The sequence below is a fragment of the Megalobrama amblycephala genome, linkage group LG1 (genome assembly GCF_018812025.1).
Source record: "Megalobrama amblycephala isolate DHTTF-2021 linkage group LG1, ASM1881202v1, whole genome shotgun sequence".
Classification (NCBI taxonomy): domain Eukaryota; kingdom Metazoa; phylum Chordata; class Actinopteri; order Cypriniformes; family Xenocyprididae; genus Megalobrama; species Megalobrama amblycephala.
The window spans coordinates 73,557,661-73,575,203 of NC_063044.1; the positions used below are offsets into that span (position 1 = coordinate 73,557,661).

General features: G+C 37.2%; 1 protein-coding gene across 4 annotated transcripts; it reads left to right on the forward strand.

Annotated features, from left to right (window-relative positions):
* On the forward strand, positions 1-10,069 carry LOC125247952 (CD209 antigen-like protein A). 4 transcript variants are annotated; one of them, XM_048159510.1, is made up of 5 exons: positions 1-202; positions 8,254-8,454; positions 9,106-9,233; positions 9,307-9,407; positions 9,486-10,069. In XM_048159510.1, the coding sequence occupies exons 1-5, from the start codon at positions 79-81 to the stop codon at positions 9,607-9,609; spliced, it is 678 nt and encodes a 225-aa protein (XP_048015467.1). In that variant the 5' UTR covers positions 1-78; the 3' UTR covers positions 9,610-10,069. The 4 variants fall into 4 exon arrangements, with proteins under 4 accessions (XP_048015467.1, XP_048015460.1, XP_048015481.1 ...); XM_048159503.1 differs by lacking the exons at positions 8,254-8,454; positions 9,106-9,233; positions 9,307-9,407; positions 9,486-10,069 and adding exons at positions 342-551; positions 1,215-1,342; positions 1,416-1,516; positions 1,595-2,129 and having other exon boundaries at positions 10-202; XM_048159524.1 differs by lacking the exon at positions 1-202 and adding an exon at positions 7,759-8,048 and having other exon boundaries at positions 8,254-8,463; positions 9,486-10,067.
* Positions 10,070-17,543: the final 7,474 nt, after the last annotated feature.

Sequence of the window (17,543 nt, forward strand, 5' to 3'; positions counted from 1 at the left end):
CACGAATACTGGCCACACAAACAGATGAGGAACACAACGCAGGAGAGTTGACATCGTGACAACACCGAAACAGGGTAAATGGAAATGATGATGAGAAAAGCAACTGATAACATCTATGAAAATAAACATGCTACAAGCGGTAAATTTGAAAAAGAGACCACGGACTGTAACGCAATGAGAATCCAGTCATCTGAACTCACAGGTACTGAGATACACATTTACATAACAGGGAAAATGGGATCAATAATGACTTAAAGATTCAAGCATTTACTCAGTTTTCATTATTTCAGTTACTCTGTGAAGTAAATAAAGAGTATAACAGGGTGTTTGTTGATCTCCAGGAGCTGAAGGTGTGAAGATCAGAAGCTCCAGAGCAGCTGCAGTGAGTTTGATGCTCCTGTGTGTTCTTCTGCTGACCGCAGTCATAGTGCTGTGTGTCATGTTCACTGGAGAGAGACAGCGGCTCATATCCAAGAATGACAACCTCACTGATGAGAGAGACCAGCTAAAACAGGAGAAAAGCGATCTTCAGAGGAGTCTTGGTAAAATGGGTGAGTTTCTCTGGTCATTTTATAGAAGGAATGTGATCTGGTTAGTATTCATAAGCAAGTGTAATTCTGGTACACATATTATGGAGCACATGAAAAGCTTCTACAAACCCTAATCTAAAAACATTTAAAGTGTAAAATGTAAATTTGCCATGTAGCTGCATGTAAAGGTGCTGTTGTGTTGGGGTTAAGTGACCTAATTTAAAAGAAATATAATTTAACCTCAAAGATGTGTCAAGTTATAAACCCAAATGAACAACCTGACTGATCTAATTTGGAAAACTGCTACATGTGATCATACAACAGCTTGTTGGATATTTGCACTAAGTGTGAAATGCATTAAATAGTATTTTCAAATAGCTGCACACATCATAGTCGATTCACCAACCACATGGGTTTGGTAAATAAACGTTAGGGATTTTATTTCATTTAAAAACACCTCTTCAGGTTGATACTTTGTGCAGTCAGAATAGGGAGAATAATGGGAGCAGAAAATGTGGATTCAAACTTGGTTCGATCACATCAGAAGTTGATTCCACTGTTATTCCACATCAACTATCTCACTTACTAAATGAGTTTTAATTTTGTCAACCAGACATTGTTGTAAATAGACACTTGAAGTTTAGAGAAGACTGAAATAAAGAGCTTATTGTGTTTATACTGTAGATGGATGGATTTACTATCAGTCCAGTCTTTACTTCATTTCCTCTGAGATGAAGAGCTGGAATGAGAGCAGAAGATACTGTAGAGACAGAGGAGCAGACCTGATCATCATCAACAACACAACGCAACAAGTGAGTGTGAGTATTGGTCATGTGTCTGTTGTCACTTTGTGATATTAAATGTACTGTCGTTTAATATTTTTAGGAGTTTGTGAACAGGATTTCTGGTTATGTACAAGTCTGGATTGGCCTGAATAAAGTGGAGGGCAGATGGAAATGGGTTGATGGCAGCGCACCAAACTCTGAGTGAGAAATCACCGATCTGATTATTATCTAATGATTCTCACAGTCAGTATCGTTTCTAACTCTGATCTGTATTTTCAGGTCCTGTGTATATGGAGAGCCAAATGGATGTATAAGACAGTACTGTGCTCTAAGTTATTACACATGGTGGCATTATGCTTTATGTGATAATGCTTATAGATGGATCTGTGAGAAGAGTATTTGACCCAATATACTGCACTAGAAACATCACACACTTTGTTATATCCAAATTTAACATTGCAATCATTTCTTGAACTGCTGATGAAAATTAAAGGGGTGGTTCAGTGTTTTTTTTCCAGGCTTGATTGTGTTTTTGGGGCGCAGTTTAACATGTCTTAATGCTTCGTGTTTTTTTTAAAACGCTGTATTTTTAATATATTTTACCTTTATTCTACACCTCTGTTTCCACTGTCATATGAACGGCTCGTTTGATTTCCTGGTTTATATGATACCACTCCATAGATGTCTTTTGGAGAAGTAACAGTTATGCAGATGTTGTGCCACATGGCCTCGCCCACTTTGTTGCGTGTTCCCGGCGGTGTGTTTTGCAGGGTTTATGATGTCACCAACCCGTTGTAGTCCAAACCGGTCATTTTTGTAGGCATTAAACTGCCATAATTTTAAAAGACAATATCTCCGTTTGCATTGAACTTTCAGCGCTGTAACTTTGCAGATACTGTTAATGCTCAAGCAGCAACATTACACACTAACTAAAGTCAAAAAAGTGAAATTGCATTGAACCACCACCTCTCTCTCTCTCTATATATATATATGGAATGAAAGTCAGAATATATGGAATGAAACTTATATTCAATGAAAACTGATAACTGACATCATCAAAGCACCATCTCATGTTTTTCATTTGTGATTGTTCAGATGTTGAACTATGAGCGAGTCTGCGTGAAATCTAGTAGCAACAATTTTAAGTAATAACGAATTAATAAACACGTTGGCGAATGCGAGTACGGACCAAAATACTGGAAACCGGACTCAATACACTTCTAACGATGAAGAAATCCGTTCGCTATTTAATCGCGGTAGACTTAACGCGGTAAACCTCACAGGCCAAGTTCCTGTTTGTCCGGCAACAGAAAGAAACATGCCTTCCACCTCGACCTCACAGGGACCACACACAGCATCTCCTATCTGCAATCTTCACCCGTTCACTCGAAAGGGTCCTAGACAGAAGAGGTAAGAAGAGAACTCAATGCATTTGAATTGAGGTTGGTAAGAGTTTCAAGCAGTCTGCTCCTTATTTAAGTAAACAGAAAAGACAGGAAATTTAAATAAACGTGATGTTTAAATAGCTGATATCTAGTGCTCTGACACACAACCTCAGTTCACATTGCATTTCCTCTGACTGACAGCTGAGAGATGCAGATCTGACGTCATGAACCACAGAGAGGAACAAGCGAGTGAGAGATTGTGTGTTTGAATCTGCTAAAATGGTTTAGGATTTTATTAGAACTGATCCCAGTTAAGTGACAGTGAATTTGACATCTTTCTCTCTTCTGTAATCAATCTGTCCATATTTTTTTTCCTCTTTTGGAAAGTCATAGAAATGCTATAACAGATTTTTATTTTGCTATTAACCAAAAACAACCGATAACAGCTCTCAGTGATGTGTGTCGGGTCCCCGCTATGATAACAGTGACTTTATCAAATGTTTACAGAACAAGCGGGAACCCAGTGTGCCTGTTGCTTTCTCTATTTCTGTTTTATTACGTGATAGAAAGCCTAAGGCCTTCTCAAACCATTTGGCAAACCCATTTAATCTGCTGCCTATTACATGTCAAACTAAGATTACTGTAGAGACAGAAAGTAAGACTGTTAAGTTAGCACTTTTAAACATCCGTTCACTTAAAAATAAATCACTTCTAGTCAATGATTTAATAACCACAAACAACCTAGATTTTATGCTTCTAAATGAAACATGGCTTGAAGACAGCTGCAGTGCAACAATCCTGAATGAAACAGCCCCTCCTAACTTTACTTTTATGAGTGTCTGCAGAGCTGTTAGGAGAGGTGGAGGTGTTGCTGCTCTATTTAAAGATGTCTATCAATGCAAACAAGTGTCATTTGGTGATTACTTGTTTTTGAATATTTGGGTATCGTGTTAAAAGGTGCTCCTGGCATTCTACTTATAGTTATCTACAGGCCTCCAAAATACTCTCCAGCCTTTGTGGAGGACTTTACAGAACTGTTATCAGCAATTTCCTCAGAGTTTGACTGTTTTGCTATTACTGGGGACTTTAACATCCACATAGAAAATGCAGAATCCAATATGGCAAAAGAAATCCTAACAGTATTGAATACTTTTGATCTGACTCAGCATGTACATGGACCTACACACAATCGTGGACACACTCTAGATTTAATTATTAGTAAGGGTCTAAACATTTCATCCATTGTCATTAAGGATGTAGCACTATCTGATCATTTCTGTATTTTCTTTGATATACTGATCTCTCCTAATGTTGAAGCTAGATCTGTCTCGGTCAAAAAGCGATGCTTAAATGAGAATACTAGTGTACTGTTTATGAAGGCTATATCTTTAACACCAAGCATATCTGCAGACTCTGTTGATTTTCTCCTTGATTCTTTTAACTCAAAAGTACAGAATGTTATTGATAACATTGCTCCTGTGAAAGTCAGGAAGAAGAGTGGCAGACAAAAGGCACCGTGGAGAAACTCAACAGCAGTGCAAAATATGAAAAGACAATGCAGAAAAGCTGAGCGCATGTGGCGAAAGACAAAACTTGAAATCCATTATAACATCTATAAAGATATTCTTCATGCTTTCAGTGTGGAACACGGCAAAGCTAGACAGACCTTCTTCTCAAATATTATAAACAGAAACTTAAACAACACCCGCACTCTTTTTGCTACTGTAGAGAGACTAACAAACCCCCAAGTCAGATCCCCAGTGAAATGCTCTCAGACAGCAAATGCTGTGAGTTTGCTTCCTTCTTCTCTGAGAAAATTAATAATATCAGAAAGGCGATCAGCACATCCTTGAGGTGCACTGGGGTAAAACAGATCAGATTACAACCTCAGAAAGTAGATATTATGTCTGTTTTCGAAGCAATTGATGGTAAAATTTTGGAAGAAACAGTACAGCACCTTAAAACATCAACCTGCGCCCTTGACACACTTCCCACATCTTTTTTCAAAAGCGCGTTTAACTGTTTAGAAGCAGATCTCCTAGAAGTGGTAAACGCCTCACTTCTCTCTGGGACTTTTCCAAAATCCCTGAAAACTGCAGTTGTTAAGCCCCTCCTGAAAAAGAGCAATCTGGATAACACCATATTGAGCAACTACAGACCAATCTCAAATCTTCCTTTCATAGGCAAGATCATTGAAAAAGTTGTTTTCAATCAGCTGAACAAGTTCTTAAGCTTGAATGGATACTTTGACAACCTTCAATCTGGTTTCCGACCACATCACAGCACAGAGACAGCACTTATAAAGATAATAAATGATATTCGCCTAAACACAGATTCAGGTAAATTATCAGTGCTGGTTCTACCCAACCTCAGTGCTGCGTTTGACACTGTCGATCACAACATTCTTCTTGACAGGCTGGAAAACTGGGTTGGGCTTTCTGGGATGGTCCTTAAATGGTTCAGGTCATACTTAGAAGGGAGAGGTTATTATGTGAGTATCGGTGACCATAAGTCTGAGTGGACATCCATGACATGCGGAGTCCCTCAAGGTTCAATACTCGCACCCCTCCTGTTCAACCTATATATGCTGCCACTGAGCCAAATAATGAGAAAGAACCAAATTGCATATCACAGCTATGCAGATGACACCCAGATTTACCTAGCCCTATCACCTAACGACTACAGACCCATTGACTCCCTGTGCCAATGCATTGATGAAATTAAAAATTGGATGTGCCTAAACTTCCTTCAGTTAAACAAAGACAAAACTGAAATCATTGCGTTTGGAAACAAAGACGAAGTTCTCAAAGTGAACATGTACCTTCACTCTAGGGGTCAAACAACCAAAAATCAAGTCAGGAATCTTGATGTGATTTTGGAGTCAGACCTGAGTTTCAATAGCCATGTAAAGACAGTAACTAAATCAGTATATTATCATCTCAAAAATATTGCAAGAATTAGATGCTTTGTCTCCAGTCAAGACTTAGAGAAACTTGTTCATGCTTTCATCACCAGCAGGGTGGATTATTGTAATGGGCTCCTCACTGGTCTTCCCAAAAAGACCATAAGACAGCTGCAGCTCGTACAGAACGCTGCTGCCAGGATTCTGAGCAGAACCAGAAAACATGAACACATCACACCAGTCCTCAGGTCCTTGCACTGGCTTCCAGTTGCATTTAGAATTGATTTTAAAGTATTGTTACTTGTTTATAAATCACTCAATGGTCTAGGACCTCAATACATTGCAGATATGCTCATAGAATATAAACATAACAGATCACTCAGATCATCAGGATCAAGTCATTTAGAAATACCAAGGGTTCACTCAAAGAAAGGAGAGTCTGCTTTTAGCTGTTACGCCAGCCGCAGCTGGAACCAGCTTCCAGAAGAGATCAGATGTGCTCCAACAGTAGCCACATTCAAATCCAGACTCAAAACACATCTTTTTACCTATGCATTTGCTGATTGAGCACTGTGCTATGTCTGAACTGTTTGCATTTTATTTTATATGTATTATCTTTTTATTCTTTTAATTCCTTTTCCTGTTTTTATTTCATTTTTAATGTATTTTATATCTTTTATGTATCGTCTTGTTATTTCTGACTTTTAATGCATTTTAAATATTGCTGTCTTGTTGAAAGAGCTGGGAGAATTAGGAAAAAAGCATTTGTGATTAGGTTCAAATTTGGTAAATTTGAATAGGGGACAAACCATGGGGAAATTTGAGCTGTGGTGCATGGTTAAGATATCTCTGGATTACAGTCAGGACACTTTCCAAAGGGGGAAATTTGAACTGCATTGCATAGATAAGATATCTCATGAAGGGGGATTAGGGCTGTGTGGTGCAGTTTGAGGTGTCTTGGCAAAAGGGGAGATTGAAACTGTGTTTATCAGTTTGAAGTGCCTTAACAGGTAGCAGTCCTGTCGTGTGAGGAAGATCCATTCAGATCTGCTCCGATGGATAGATCCGTTTAGATCCACTCTGACAGACAACAACAACAACAACAACAACAAAAAACTCCCTATGACTTCCTAGCTCTTCCATCCAGATAGCAAAATTCTCTTTTTTACTGTTATTTCTATTCCTTATGTTCTATTTTTATTCTTCTTCTTTATGTAAAGCACTTTGGATTACCATTGTGTATGAAACGTGCTATACAAATAAAATTGCCTTGCCTTGCCTTTCTTTTTTTTCTTTCTTTTGCTATAATAACCCCTTTTGTATTTGACCCTTAAACTAATTGCATTAATCATTTATATCCGTCTATTGTAAAGCAACTGATGTTAATTCAGAACCGTTTTGTTTCTAATTCTAACTTTATTCTGTTTCTTCATTAAAATAATGGCAGATATCTAGAAAAGCTGTAAATAACTGTAAGAAAAATAGAAATAAACACACTTATTTGTAGACATCAAATCCCCTCAGTCTGTTGACAGCAATGAAATGAGCTTTAAGTGTCAATTTACAGCAGATCTGAAGACATCAGCATAATAAATGAGGTGAAAACAGGAACTATTGATATGAAATAAAGAGTGTTTTCAGCAGTTTCTCTGTTAATATTGATGATCCTCAGACTATCAACACTCATTCAACAAGACATTCAGATCATCTCACTTTATTCTGAGTGTTTGCTGTTAGAAACTGATTATTTGAGTCAGGATATATGAGAAAAGACTATAAAACTGCTAATGACCATGGTATAAATGGGATAATCCACGGCTAGCTGTGCAATGATATATGTAAATGCACTCTTTTGAAGATGATGGATAGCTAACTGTGCTAGGGATGCCAAAAGACATAGTACTAGTAGTAACAGATTTGGCCCAAAAGATCTGTCCTTTTAAAATTATTGAATCATTTTCACAGTATTAAAGAGCATACATTTTTTCCACTGACAAAACCATCAAACATAACCAGATCTGCTGTATGGACTTTTAATGTAACAATAACAACCTGAACATTTCAAAATGTTTCCTAACACCAGCCACATTGAAAATGAACAAGCCCCTGAAGACTTCCTACAGATACTGAGTGATTGTGTGGTAATACATACATTTGAACCTCATTTAAATGAACACAATGCACACTGTTGAAACAAATATTTTCTGTGAGTTGTAAAGTTCCTTTATGCATAATATTTGAGACTTTCCTCAAAAACAGTTCCTTTCTGAATACACGAATACTGGCCACACACACAGATGAGGAACACAACGCAGGAGAGTCGACATCGTGACAATACCGAAACTCTCCAAAAGTGTAAATGGAAATATAGAAAAACTTGGGAAATGTACAGAGAAGATGGGAATAGCAACTGAAAACATCTATGAAAATTATAATGTTGCAAGCGGTAAGTTTGAAAAAGAGACCACGGACTGTAACACAATGAGAATCCAGTCATCTGAACTCACAGGTATTGATACACATTTCATCACACAACATAACAGCAAAAATGGGATCAATAATGACTAAAAGATAGAAGCATTTAGTTTTCACGATTTCAGTTACTGCGTGAAGTGAATGAAGAGTATAACAGGGTGTTTGTTGATCTTCAGGAGCTGAAGGTGTGAAGATCAGAAGCTCCAGAGCAGCTGCAGTGAGTTTGATGCTCCTGTGTGTTCTTCTGCTGACCGCAGTCATAGTGCTGTGTGTCATGTTCACTCGAGAGAGACAGCGGCTCATATCCAAGAATGACAACCTCACTGATGAGAAAGACCAGCTAAAACAGGAGAAAAGCGATCTTCAGAGGAGTCTTGGTAAAATGGGTGAGTTTCTCTGGTCATTTTATTGAAGGAATGTGATCTGGTTAGTATTCATAAGCAAGTGTAATTCTGGTACACATATTATGGAGCACATGAAAAGCTTCAACAAACCCTAATCTAAAAACATTTAAAGTGTAATATGTAAATTTGCCATATAGCTGCATGTAAAGGTGCTGTTGTGTTGGGGTTAAGTGACCTAATTTAAAAGAAATATAATTTAACCTCAAAGATGTGTCAAGTTATAAACCCAAATGAACAACCTGACTGATCTAATTTGGAAAACTGCTACATGTGATCATACAACAGCTTGTTGGATATTTGCACTAAGTGTGAAATGCATTAAATAGTAATTTCAAATAGCTGCTCCAAATAGGGTTTGTTAAATAAACGTTAGGGACTTTATTTCATTTAAAAACACCTCTTCAAGTTGATACTGTGTGCAGTCAGAATAGGGAGACTAATGGGAGCAGAAAAGGTGGATTCAAACTTGGTTCGATCACATCAGAAGTTGATTCCACTGTTATTCCACATCAACTATCTCACTTACTAAATGAGTTTTAATTTTGTCAACCAGACATTGTTGTAAATAGACACTTGTAGTTTAGAGAAGACTGAAATAAAGAGCTGGTTGTGTTTATACTGTAGATGGATGGATTTACTATCAGTCCAGTCTTTACTTCATTTCCTCTGAGATGAAGAGCTGGAATGAGAGCAGAAGATACTGTAGAGACAGAGGAGCAGACCTGATCATCATCAACAACACAATGGAACAAGTGAGTGTGAGTATTGGTCATGTGTCTGTTGTCAATTTATGATATTAAATGTACGGTTGTTTAATATTTTTAGGAGTTTGTGAACAGGATTTCTGGTTATGTACAAGTCTGGATTGGCCTGAATAAAGTGGAGGGCAGATGGAAATGGGTTGATGGCAGCGCACCAAACTCTGAGTGAGAAATCACCGATCTGATTATTATCTAATGATTCTCACAGTCAGTATCGTTTCTAACTCTGATCTGTATTTTCAGGTCCTGTGTATATGGAGAGCCAAATGGATGTATAAGACAGTACTGTGCTCTAAGTTATTACACATGGTGGCATTATGCTTTATGTGATAATGCTTATAGATGGATCTGTGAGAAGAGTATTTGACCCAATATACTGCACTAGAAACATAATACACTTTGTTATATCCAAATTTATCATTGCAATCATTTCTTGAACTGCTGATGAAAATTAAAGGGGTGGTTCAGTGGTTTTTTTCCAGGCTTGATTGTGTTTTTGGGGCGCAGTTTAACATGTCTTAATGCTAACAGAAGTAACCTTTATTCTACACCTCTGTTTCCACTGTCATATGAACGGCTCGTTTGACTTCCTGGTTGTATGATACCACTCCATAGACATCTTTTGGAGAAGTAACAGTTATGCAGATGCTGTGCGACATGGCCTCGCCCACTTTGTTGCGTTTTCCCGGTGGTGTGTTTTGTAGGGTTTATGATGTCACCAACCCGTTGTAGTCCAAACCGGTCGTTTTTGTAGGCATTAAACCTCCATAACTTTAAAAGACAATATCTCCATTTGCATTGAACTTTCAGCGCTGTAACTTTGCAGATACTGTTAATGCTCAAGCAGCAACATTACACACTAACTAAAGTTAAAAAAGTGAAATAGCATTTAACCACCCCTTTAAATATATTTCAATAAATACCTAAATAGTACTTTACAAACACACATGCATAATTAATTGGCCTATTATTGGACAGCTGTTTATTTTATCTTTAAAGGTCCCGTTTTTCGTGGTTTTTTGAAGCTTTGATTGTGTTTATAGTGTGCAATATAACATGTGTTCATGTTTCGCGTGTAAAAAAACAGTATTTTTCACATAATTTACTTATCTGTATACCGCTGTTTCCACTGTCATAAAAACGGGCTGATGACTTCCTTGTTCTATGAAGTCCCTCCTTCAGAAATACGTAACGAGTTCTGATTGTGCCAGCGGTTCCTGTGTTGTGATTCGACAGCAGCTTAGCGCCTCCTTGCCCGGAAAGGTCACGCCTCTTACCATAACGTGGAGATGCACGCGCTCAGTGTTATTGTAAACATGTCTTTAATTTTACCCTATCAATTTGAGCCGGAATCAGACCCGGTGATTGGACTGCGGGATGAAAATAACAGCGTTTTGACAACATGGCGACAAACACACTCTACAAACGCAACTCTTGTGTATTCCTGTGGGCGGAGGTTAGTCAAAAAACTGTTTTAGTGACGTCATTAAAGAAGGAAGTAGAGGGATGTAGTCCAAACTGGCCGTTCGATGTAGGTGACTTCTGTTAAATAATTCTCTCTATATAATTTATGATGTGAATATATGGAATATATGGGAATCTGAATATATTGAATGAAAGTCTGAATATATGGAATGAAACTTATATTCAATGAAAACTGACAACTGACATCATCAAAGCACCATCTTGTGTTTTTCATTTGTGATTGTTCAGATGTTGAATTATGAGCGAGTCTGAACAAAATCTAGTAGCAACAATTTTAAGTAATAATGAATTAATAAACACGCTGGCGAATGTGAGTACGGGCCAAAATACTGGAAACCGGACTCAATACGCTTCTAACGATGAAGAAATCTGTTCGCTATTTAATCGCGGTAGACTTAAACCTCACAGGCCAAGTTCCTGCTTGTCCGGCAACAGAAAGAAACATGCCTTCCACCTTGACCTCACAGGGACCACACACACCATCTCCTATCTGCAATCTTCACCTGTTCACTAGAAAGGGTCCTAGACAGAAGAGGTAAGAATAGAACTGAATGCATTTGAATTGAGGTTGGTAAGAGTTTAAATCAGTCTGCTCCTTATTTAAGTAAACAGAAAAGACAGGAAATTTAAATAAACGTTGATGTTTAAATAGCTGATATCTAGTGCTCTGACACACAACCTCAGTTCACACTGCATTTCCTCTGACTGACAGCTGAGAGATGCAGATCTGACGTCATGAACCACAGAGAGGAACAAGCGAGTGAGAGATTGTGTGTTTAAATCTGCTAAAAATGCTTTAGGATTTTATTAGAACTGCCTCCAGTGAAAACAAAGTGACGGTGAATTTGACATCTTTCTCTCTTCTGTAATCAATCTGTCCATATTTTTTTTCCTCTTTTGGAAAGTCATAGAAATGCTATAACAGATTTTTATTTTGCTATTAACCAAAAACAACCGATAACAGCTCTCAGTGATGTGTCCCCGCTATGATAACAGTGACTTTATCAAATGATTACAGAACAAGCGGGAACTCAGTGTGCCTGTTGCTTTCTGTATTTTTGTTTTATTACGTGATAGAAAGCCTAAGGCCTTCTCAAACCATTTGGCAAAGCCATTTAATCTGCTACCTATTACACGTCAAACTAAGATTACTGTAGAGACAGAAAGTAAGACTGTTAAGTTAGCACTTTTAAACATCCGCTCACTTAAAAATAAATCACTTCTAGTCAATGACTTAATAACCACAAACAAACTAGATTTTTATGCTTCTAAATGAAACATGGCTTGAAGACAGTTGCAGTTCAACAATCCTGAATGAAACAGCCCCTCCTAACTTTACTTTCATGAGTGTCTGCAGAGCTGTTAGGAGAGGTGGAGGTGTTGCTGCTCTATTTAAAGATGTCTATCAATGCAAGCAAGTGTCATTTGGTGATTACTTGTCTTTCAAATATTTGGGTATTGTGTTAAAAGGTGCTCCTCGCATTCTACTTATAGTTATCTACAGGCCTCCAAAATACTCTCCAGCCTTTGTGGGGGACTTTAAAGAACTGTTATCAGCAATTTCCTCAGAGTTTGACTGTTTTGCTATTACTGGGGACTTTAACATCCACATAGAAAATGCAGAATCCAATATGGCAAAAGAAATCCTAACTGTATCTGAATACTTTTGATCTGACTCAACATGTACATGGACCTACACACAATCGTGGACACACTCTAGATTTAATTATTCAGTAAGGGTCTAAACATTTCATCCATTGTCATTAAGGATGTAGCGCTATCTGATCATTTCTGTATTTTCTTTGATATATTGATCTCTCCGACTGTTGAAGCTAGATCTATCTCGGTCAAAAAGCGATGCTTAAATGAGAATACTAGTGCACTGTTTATGAAGGCTATATCTTTAACACCAAGCATATCTGCATACTCTGTTGATTTTCTCCTTGATTCTTTTAACTCAAAAGTATAGAATGTTATTGATAACATTGCTCCTGTGAAAGTCAGGAAGAAGAGTGGCAGACAAAAAGCACTGTGGAGAAACTCAACAGCAGTGCAAAATATGAAAAGACAATGCAGAAAAGCTGAGCGCATGTGGCGAAAGACAAAACTCGAAATCCACTATAACATCTATAAAGATTACCTTCATGTTTTCAATGTGGAACTAGGCAAAGCTAGACAGACCTTCTTCTCAAATATAATAAACAGAAACTTAAACAACACCCGCACTCTTTTTGCTACTGTAGAGAGACTAACAACCCCCCCCCCCCCCCCCAAGTCAGATCCCAGTGAAATGCTCTCAGACAGCAAATGCTGTGAGTTTGCTTCCTTCTTCTCTGAGAAAATTAATAATATCAGAAAGGCGATCAGCACATCCTTGAGCTGCACTGGGGTAAAACAGATCAGATCACAACCTCAGAAAGTAGCTATTATGTCTGTTTTCGAAGCAATTGATGGTAAAATTTTGGAAGAAACAGTACAGCACCTTAAAACATCAACCTGCGCCCTTGACACACTTCCCACATCTTTTTTCAAAAGCGCGTTTAACTGTTTAGAAGCAGATCTCCTAGAAGTGGTAAATGCCTCACTTCTCTCTGGGACTTTTCCAAAATCCCTGAAAACTGCAGTTGTTAAGCCCCTCCTGAAAAAGAGCAATCTGGATAACACCATATTGAGCAACTACAGACTAATCTCAAATCTTCCTTTCATAGGCAAGATCATTGAAAAAGTTGTTTTCAATCAGCAGAACAAGTTCTTAAGCTTGAATGGATATTTTGACAACTTTCAATCTGGTTTCCGACCGCATCACAGAGACAGCACTTATAAAGATAGTAAATGATATTCGCCTAAACACAGATACAGGTAAATTATCAGTGCTGGTCCTTCTCGATCTCAGTGCTGCATTTGACACTGTCGATCACAACATACTTCTTGACAGGCTGGAAAACTGGGTTGGGCTTTCTAGGATGGTCCTTAAATGGTTCAGGTCATACTTAGAAGGGAGAGGTTATTATGTGAGTATCGGTGACCATACATCTGAGTGGACATCCATGACATGCAGAGTCCCTCAAGGTTCAATACTCGCACCCCTCCTGTTCAACCTATATATGCTGCCACTGAGCCAAGTAATGAGAAAGAACCAAATTGCATATCACAGCTATGCAGATGACACCCAGATTTACCTTGCCCTATCACCTAACGACTACTGCCCCATTGACTCCCTGTGCCAATGCATTGATGAAATTAAAAATTGGATGTGTCTAAACTTCCTTCAGTTAAACAAAGACAAAACTGAAGTCATTGCATTTGGAAACAAAGATGAAGTTCTCAAAGTGAACACGTACCTTCACTCAAGGGGTCAAACAGCTGAAAATCAAGTCAGGAATCTTGGTGTGATTTTGGAGTCAGACCTGAGTTTCAGTAGCCATGTAAAGACAGTAACAAAATCAGCATATTATCATCTCAAAAATATTGCAAGAATTAGATGCTTTGTCTCCAGTCAAGACTTAGAGAAACTTGTTCATGCTTTCATCACCAGCAGGGTGGATTATTGTAATGGGCTCCTCACTGGTCTTCCCAAAAAGACCATAAGACAGCTGCAGCTCGTACAGAACGCTGCTGCCAGGATTCTGAGCAGAACCAGAAAACATGAACACATCACACCAGCCCTCAGGTCCTTGCACTGGCTTCCAGTTGTATTTACAGTTGATTTTAAAGTATTGTTACTTGTTTATAAATCACTCAATGGCCTGGGACCTCAATACATTGCAGATATGCTCATAGAATATAAACCTAACAGATCACTCAGATCATCAGGATCAAGTCATTTAGAAATACCAAGGGTTCACTCAAAGCAAGGCAAGTCTGCTTTTAGCTGTTACGCCAGCCGCAGCTGAACCAGCTTCCAGAAGAGATCAGATGTGCTCCAACAGTAGCCACATTCAAATCCAGACTCAAAACACATCTTTTTATCTATGCATTTGCTGATTGAGCACTGTGCTATGTCCGAACTGTTTGCATTTTATTTGATATGTATTATCTTTTTATTCTTTTAATTCCTTTTCCTGTTTTTATTTCATTTTTAATGTATTTTATATCTTTTATGTATCGTCTTGTTATTTCTGACTTTTAATGCATTTTAAATATTGCTGTCTGGTTGAAAGAGCTGGGAGAATTATGAAAAAAGCATTTGTGATTAGGTTAAAATTTGGTAAATTTGAATAAGGGGACAAACCATGGGGAAATTTGAGCTGTGGTGCATGGTTAAGATATCTCTGGATTACAGTCAGGACACTTTCCAAAGGGGGAAATTTCCAAAGGGGAAATTTGAACTGCGTTGCATAGATAAGATATCTCCGGAAGGGGGGATTAGGGCTGTGTGGTGCAGTTTGAGGTGTCTTGGCAAAAGGGGAGATTGAAACTTTGTTTATCAGTTTGAAGTGCCTTAACAGGTAGCAGTCCTGTCGTGTGAGGAAGATCCATTCAGATCTGCTCTGATGGATAGATCCGTTTAGATCCACTCTGACAGACAACAACAACAACAACAACAACAACAAAAACTCCCTAAGACTTCGTAGCTCATCCATCCAGATAGCAAAATTCTCTTTTTTACTGTTATTTCTATTCCTTATGTTCTATTTTTATTATTCTTCTTCATGTAAAGCACTTTGGATTACCATTGTGTATGAAATGTGCTATACAAATAAAATTGCCTTGCCTTGCCTTTCTTTTTTTTCTTTCTTTTGCTATAATAACCCCTTTTGTATTTGACCCTTAAACTAATTGCATTAATCATTTATATCCGTCTATTGTAAAGCAACTGATGTTAATTCAGAACCGTTTTGTTTCTAATTCTAACTTTATTCTGTTTCTTCATTAAAATAATGGCAGATATCTAGAAAAGTAGTAAAGAACTGTAAGAAAAACAGAAATAAATGTAGATATTTGTAGTCATCAAATCCCCTCAGTCTGTTGACAGCAATGAAATGAGCTTTAAGTGTCAATTTACAGCAGATCTGAAGACATCAGCATAATAAATGAGGTGAAAACAGTAACTATTGACATGAAATAAAGAGTGTTTTCAGCAGTTTCTCTGTTAATATTGATGATCCTCAGACTATCAACACTCATTTAACAAGCCATTCAGATCATCTCACTTTATTCTGAGTGTTTGCTGTTAGAAACTGATTATTTGAGTCAGGATATATGAGAAAAGACTATAAAACTGCTCTATTGAAAGACAATACTGATATTTCTCACAATATGACATTAATAACACAAAAACAAACATAAGGACACTCACCATCATCAGCCACTAAAGATGAATAACTACAGCAATATGATAGATATGAATTGAAAGTTTGATTTTCTAATAAGTACAATGATTGCAGTAGTGAAATTAGATCAGAAGAGCAATAATCATAAAACCTTTAAAAATAAAGTAGAGTTGTTGTCATAATACAGAACTTTATGATTGAGGCAGATCTGACTATCCTGACCCTACCTGAATAATCACAGGGTTAAAGCTGAATGATAAAAACACACACCGACTGACAATATATATGACATTTGTATATGTTTTGTAATATTTATGTAGTATTATCTGGAGATTAATATGAGCTTTGTTCATCATCACACATTTAAACTCCTCAGGATTGTTTTTGGTGTTTCATATCAGGCTCATCTGTAGAGCATGTAGTTTCTTCTTTTCTCACAGTGATGGAGTGTGAAAGCAGGAGATACCAACACAATGTTAAATTAACACACATTTCATTTGAACAGACCACACAATTCTCTTCTTTTAAATTACATCATTATAAATAAAACATGTAATTCTATATATCACACTGTGTAATAACAACATCATACTAAAATTAAAAGCAAAACGTTTATAATAGTTTTAGATAAATGAGCATATAAATGAAAGTCTGAGACGGGGAGAGTTTTCAGTTTCTGCACATAAAAACTGTTCCATGTTAAAGATCTAATTACTTTATTACAATCAATGTTGTTATAAAATCAAACCATGTTTCATAGTTATAGTTAATTCAGAGTTATTTAGCAGTAGTTGATGAAGATGAGTGTCATTAGTGTTTGTGTTATTAATGTCATATTGTGAGAAATAACAGTATTGTCTTTCAATAGAGCAGTTTTATAGTCTTTTCTCATATATCCTGACTCAAATAATCAGTTTCTAACAGCAAACACTCAGAATAAAGTGAGATGATCTGAATGGCTTGTTAAATGAGTGTTGATAGTCTGAGGATCATCAATATTAACAGAGAAACTGCTGAAAACACTCTTTATTTCATGTCAATAGTTACTGTTTTCACCTCATTTATTATGCTGATGTCTTCAGATCTGCTGTAAATTGACACTTAAAGCTCATTTCATTGCTGTCAACAGACTGAGAGGATTTGATGACTACAAATATATACATTTATGTCTGTCTTTATGTTTCATCTGTTTTCCTTATTTACATTTGAAAGAATTTATATTATTTTATTTTCAAAATTTTAGATATCTGACTATATTTACATAAAGAAACAGAATAATGTTTGGGTAAACAATAAAATGAATTTGTGAATTAGCATCAGTTACTTTACAATAGAACAGATAGACATAATTCAATTAGTATAAAAACAAACTCAGTTAATGATATATTTTTGATTTTGGCAGATCGGCTCCTCCCACATCACACACATCATCAGTGAAGCTCCTCCCACATCAGTCACATCATCAGTGAAGCTCCTCCCACAGCAGTTCATCAATAAATGCTGGAATATTCCCATCAGAGGAGCATCAGATCATCAGGAAGAG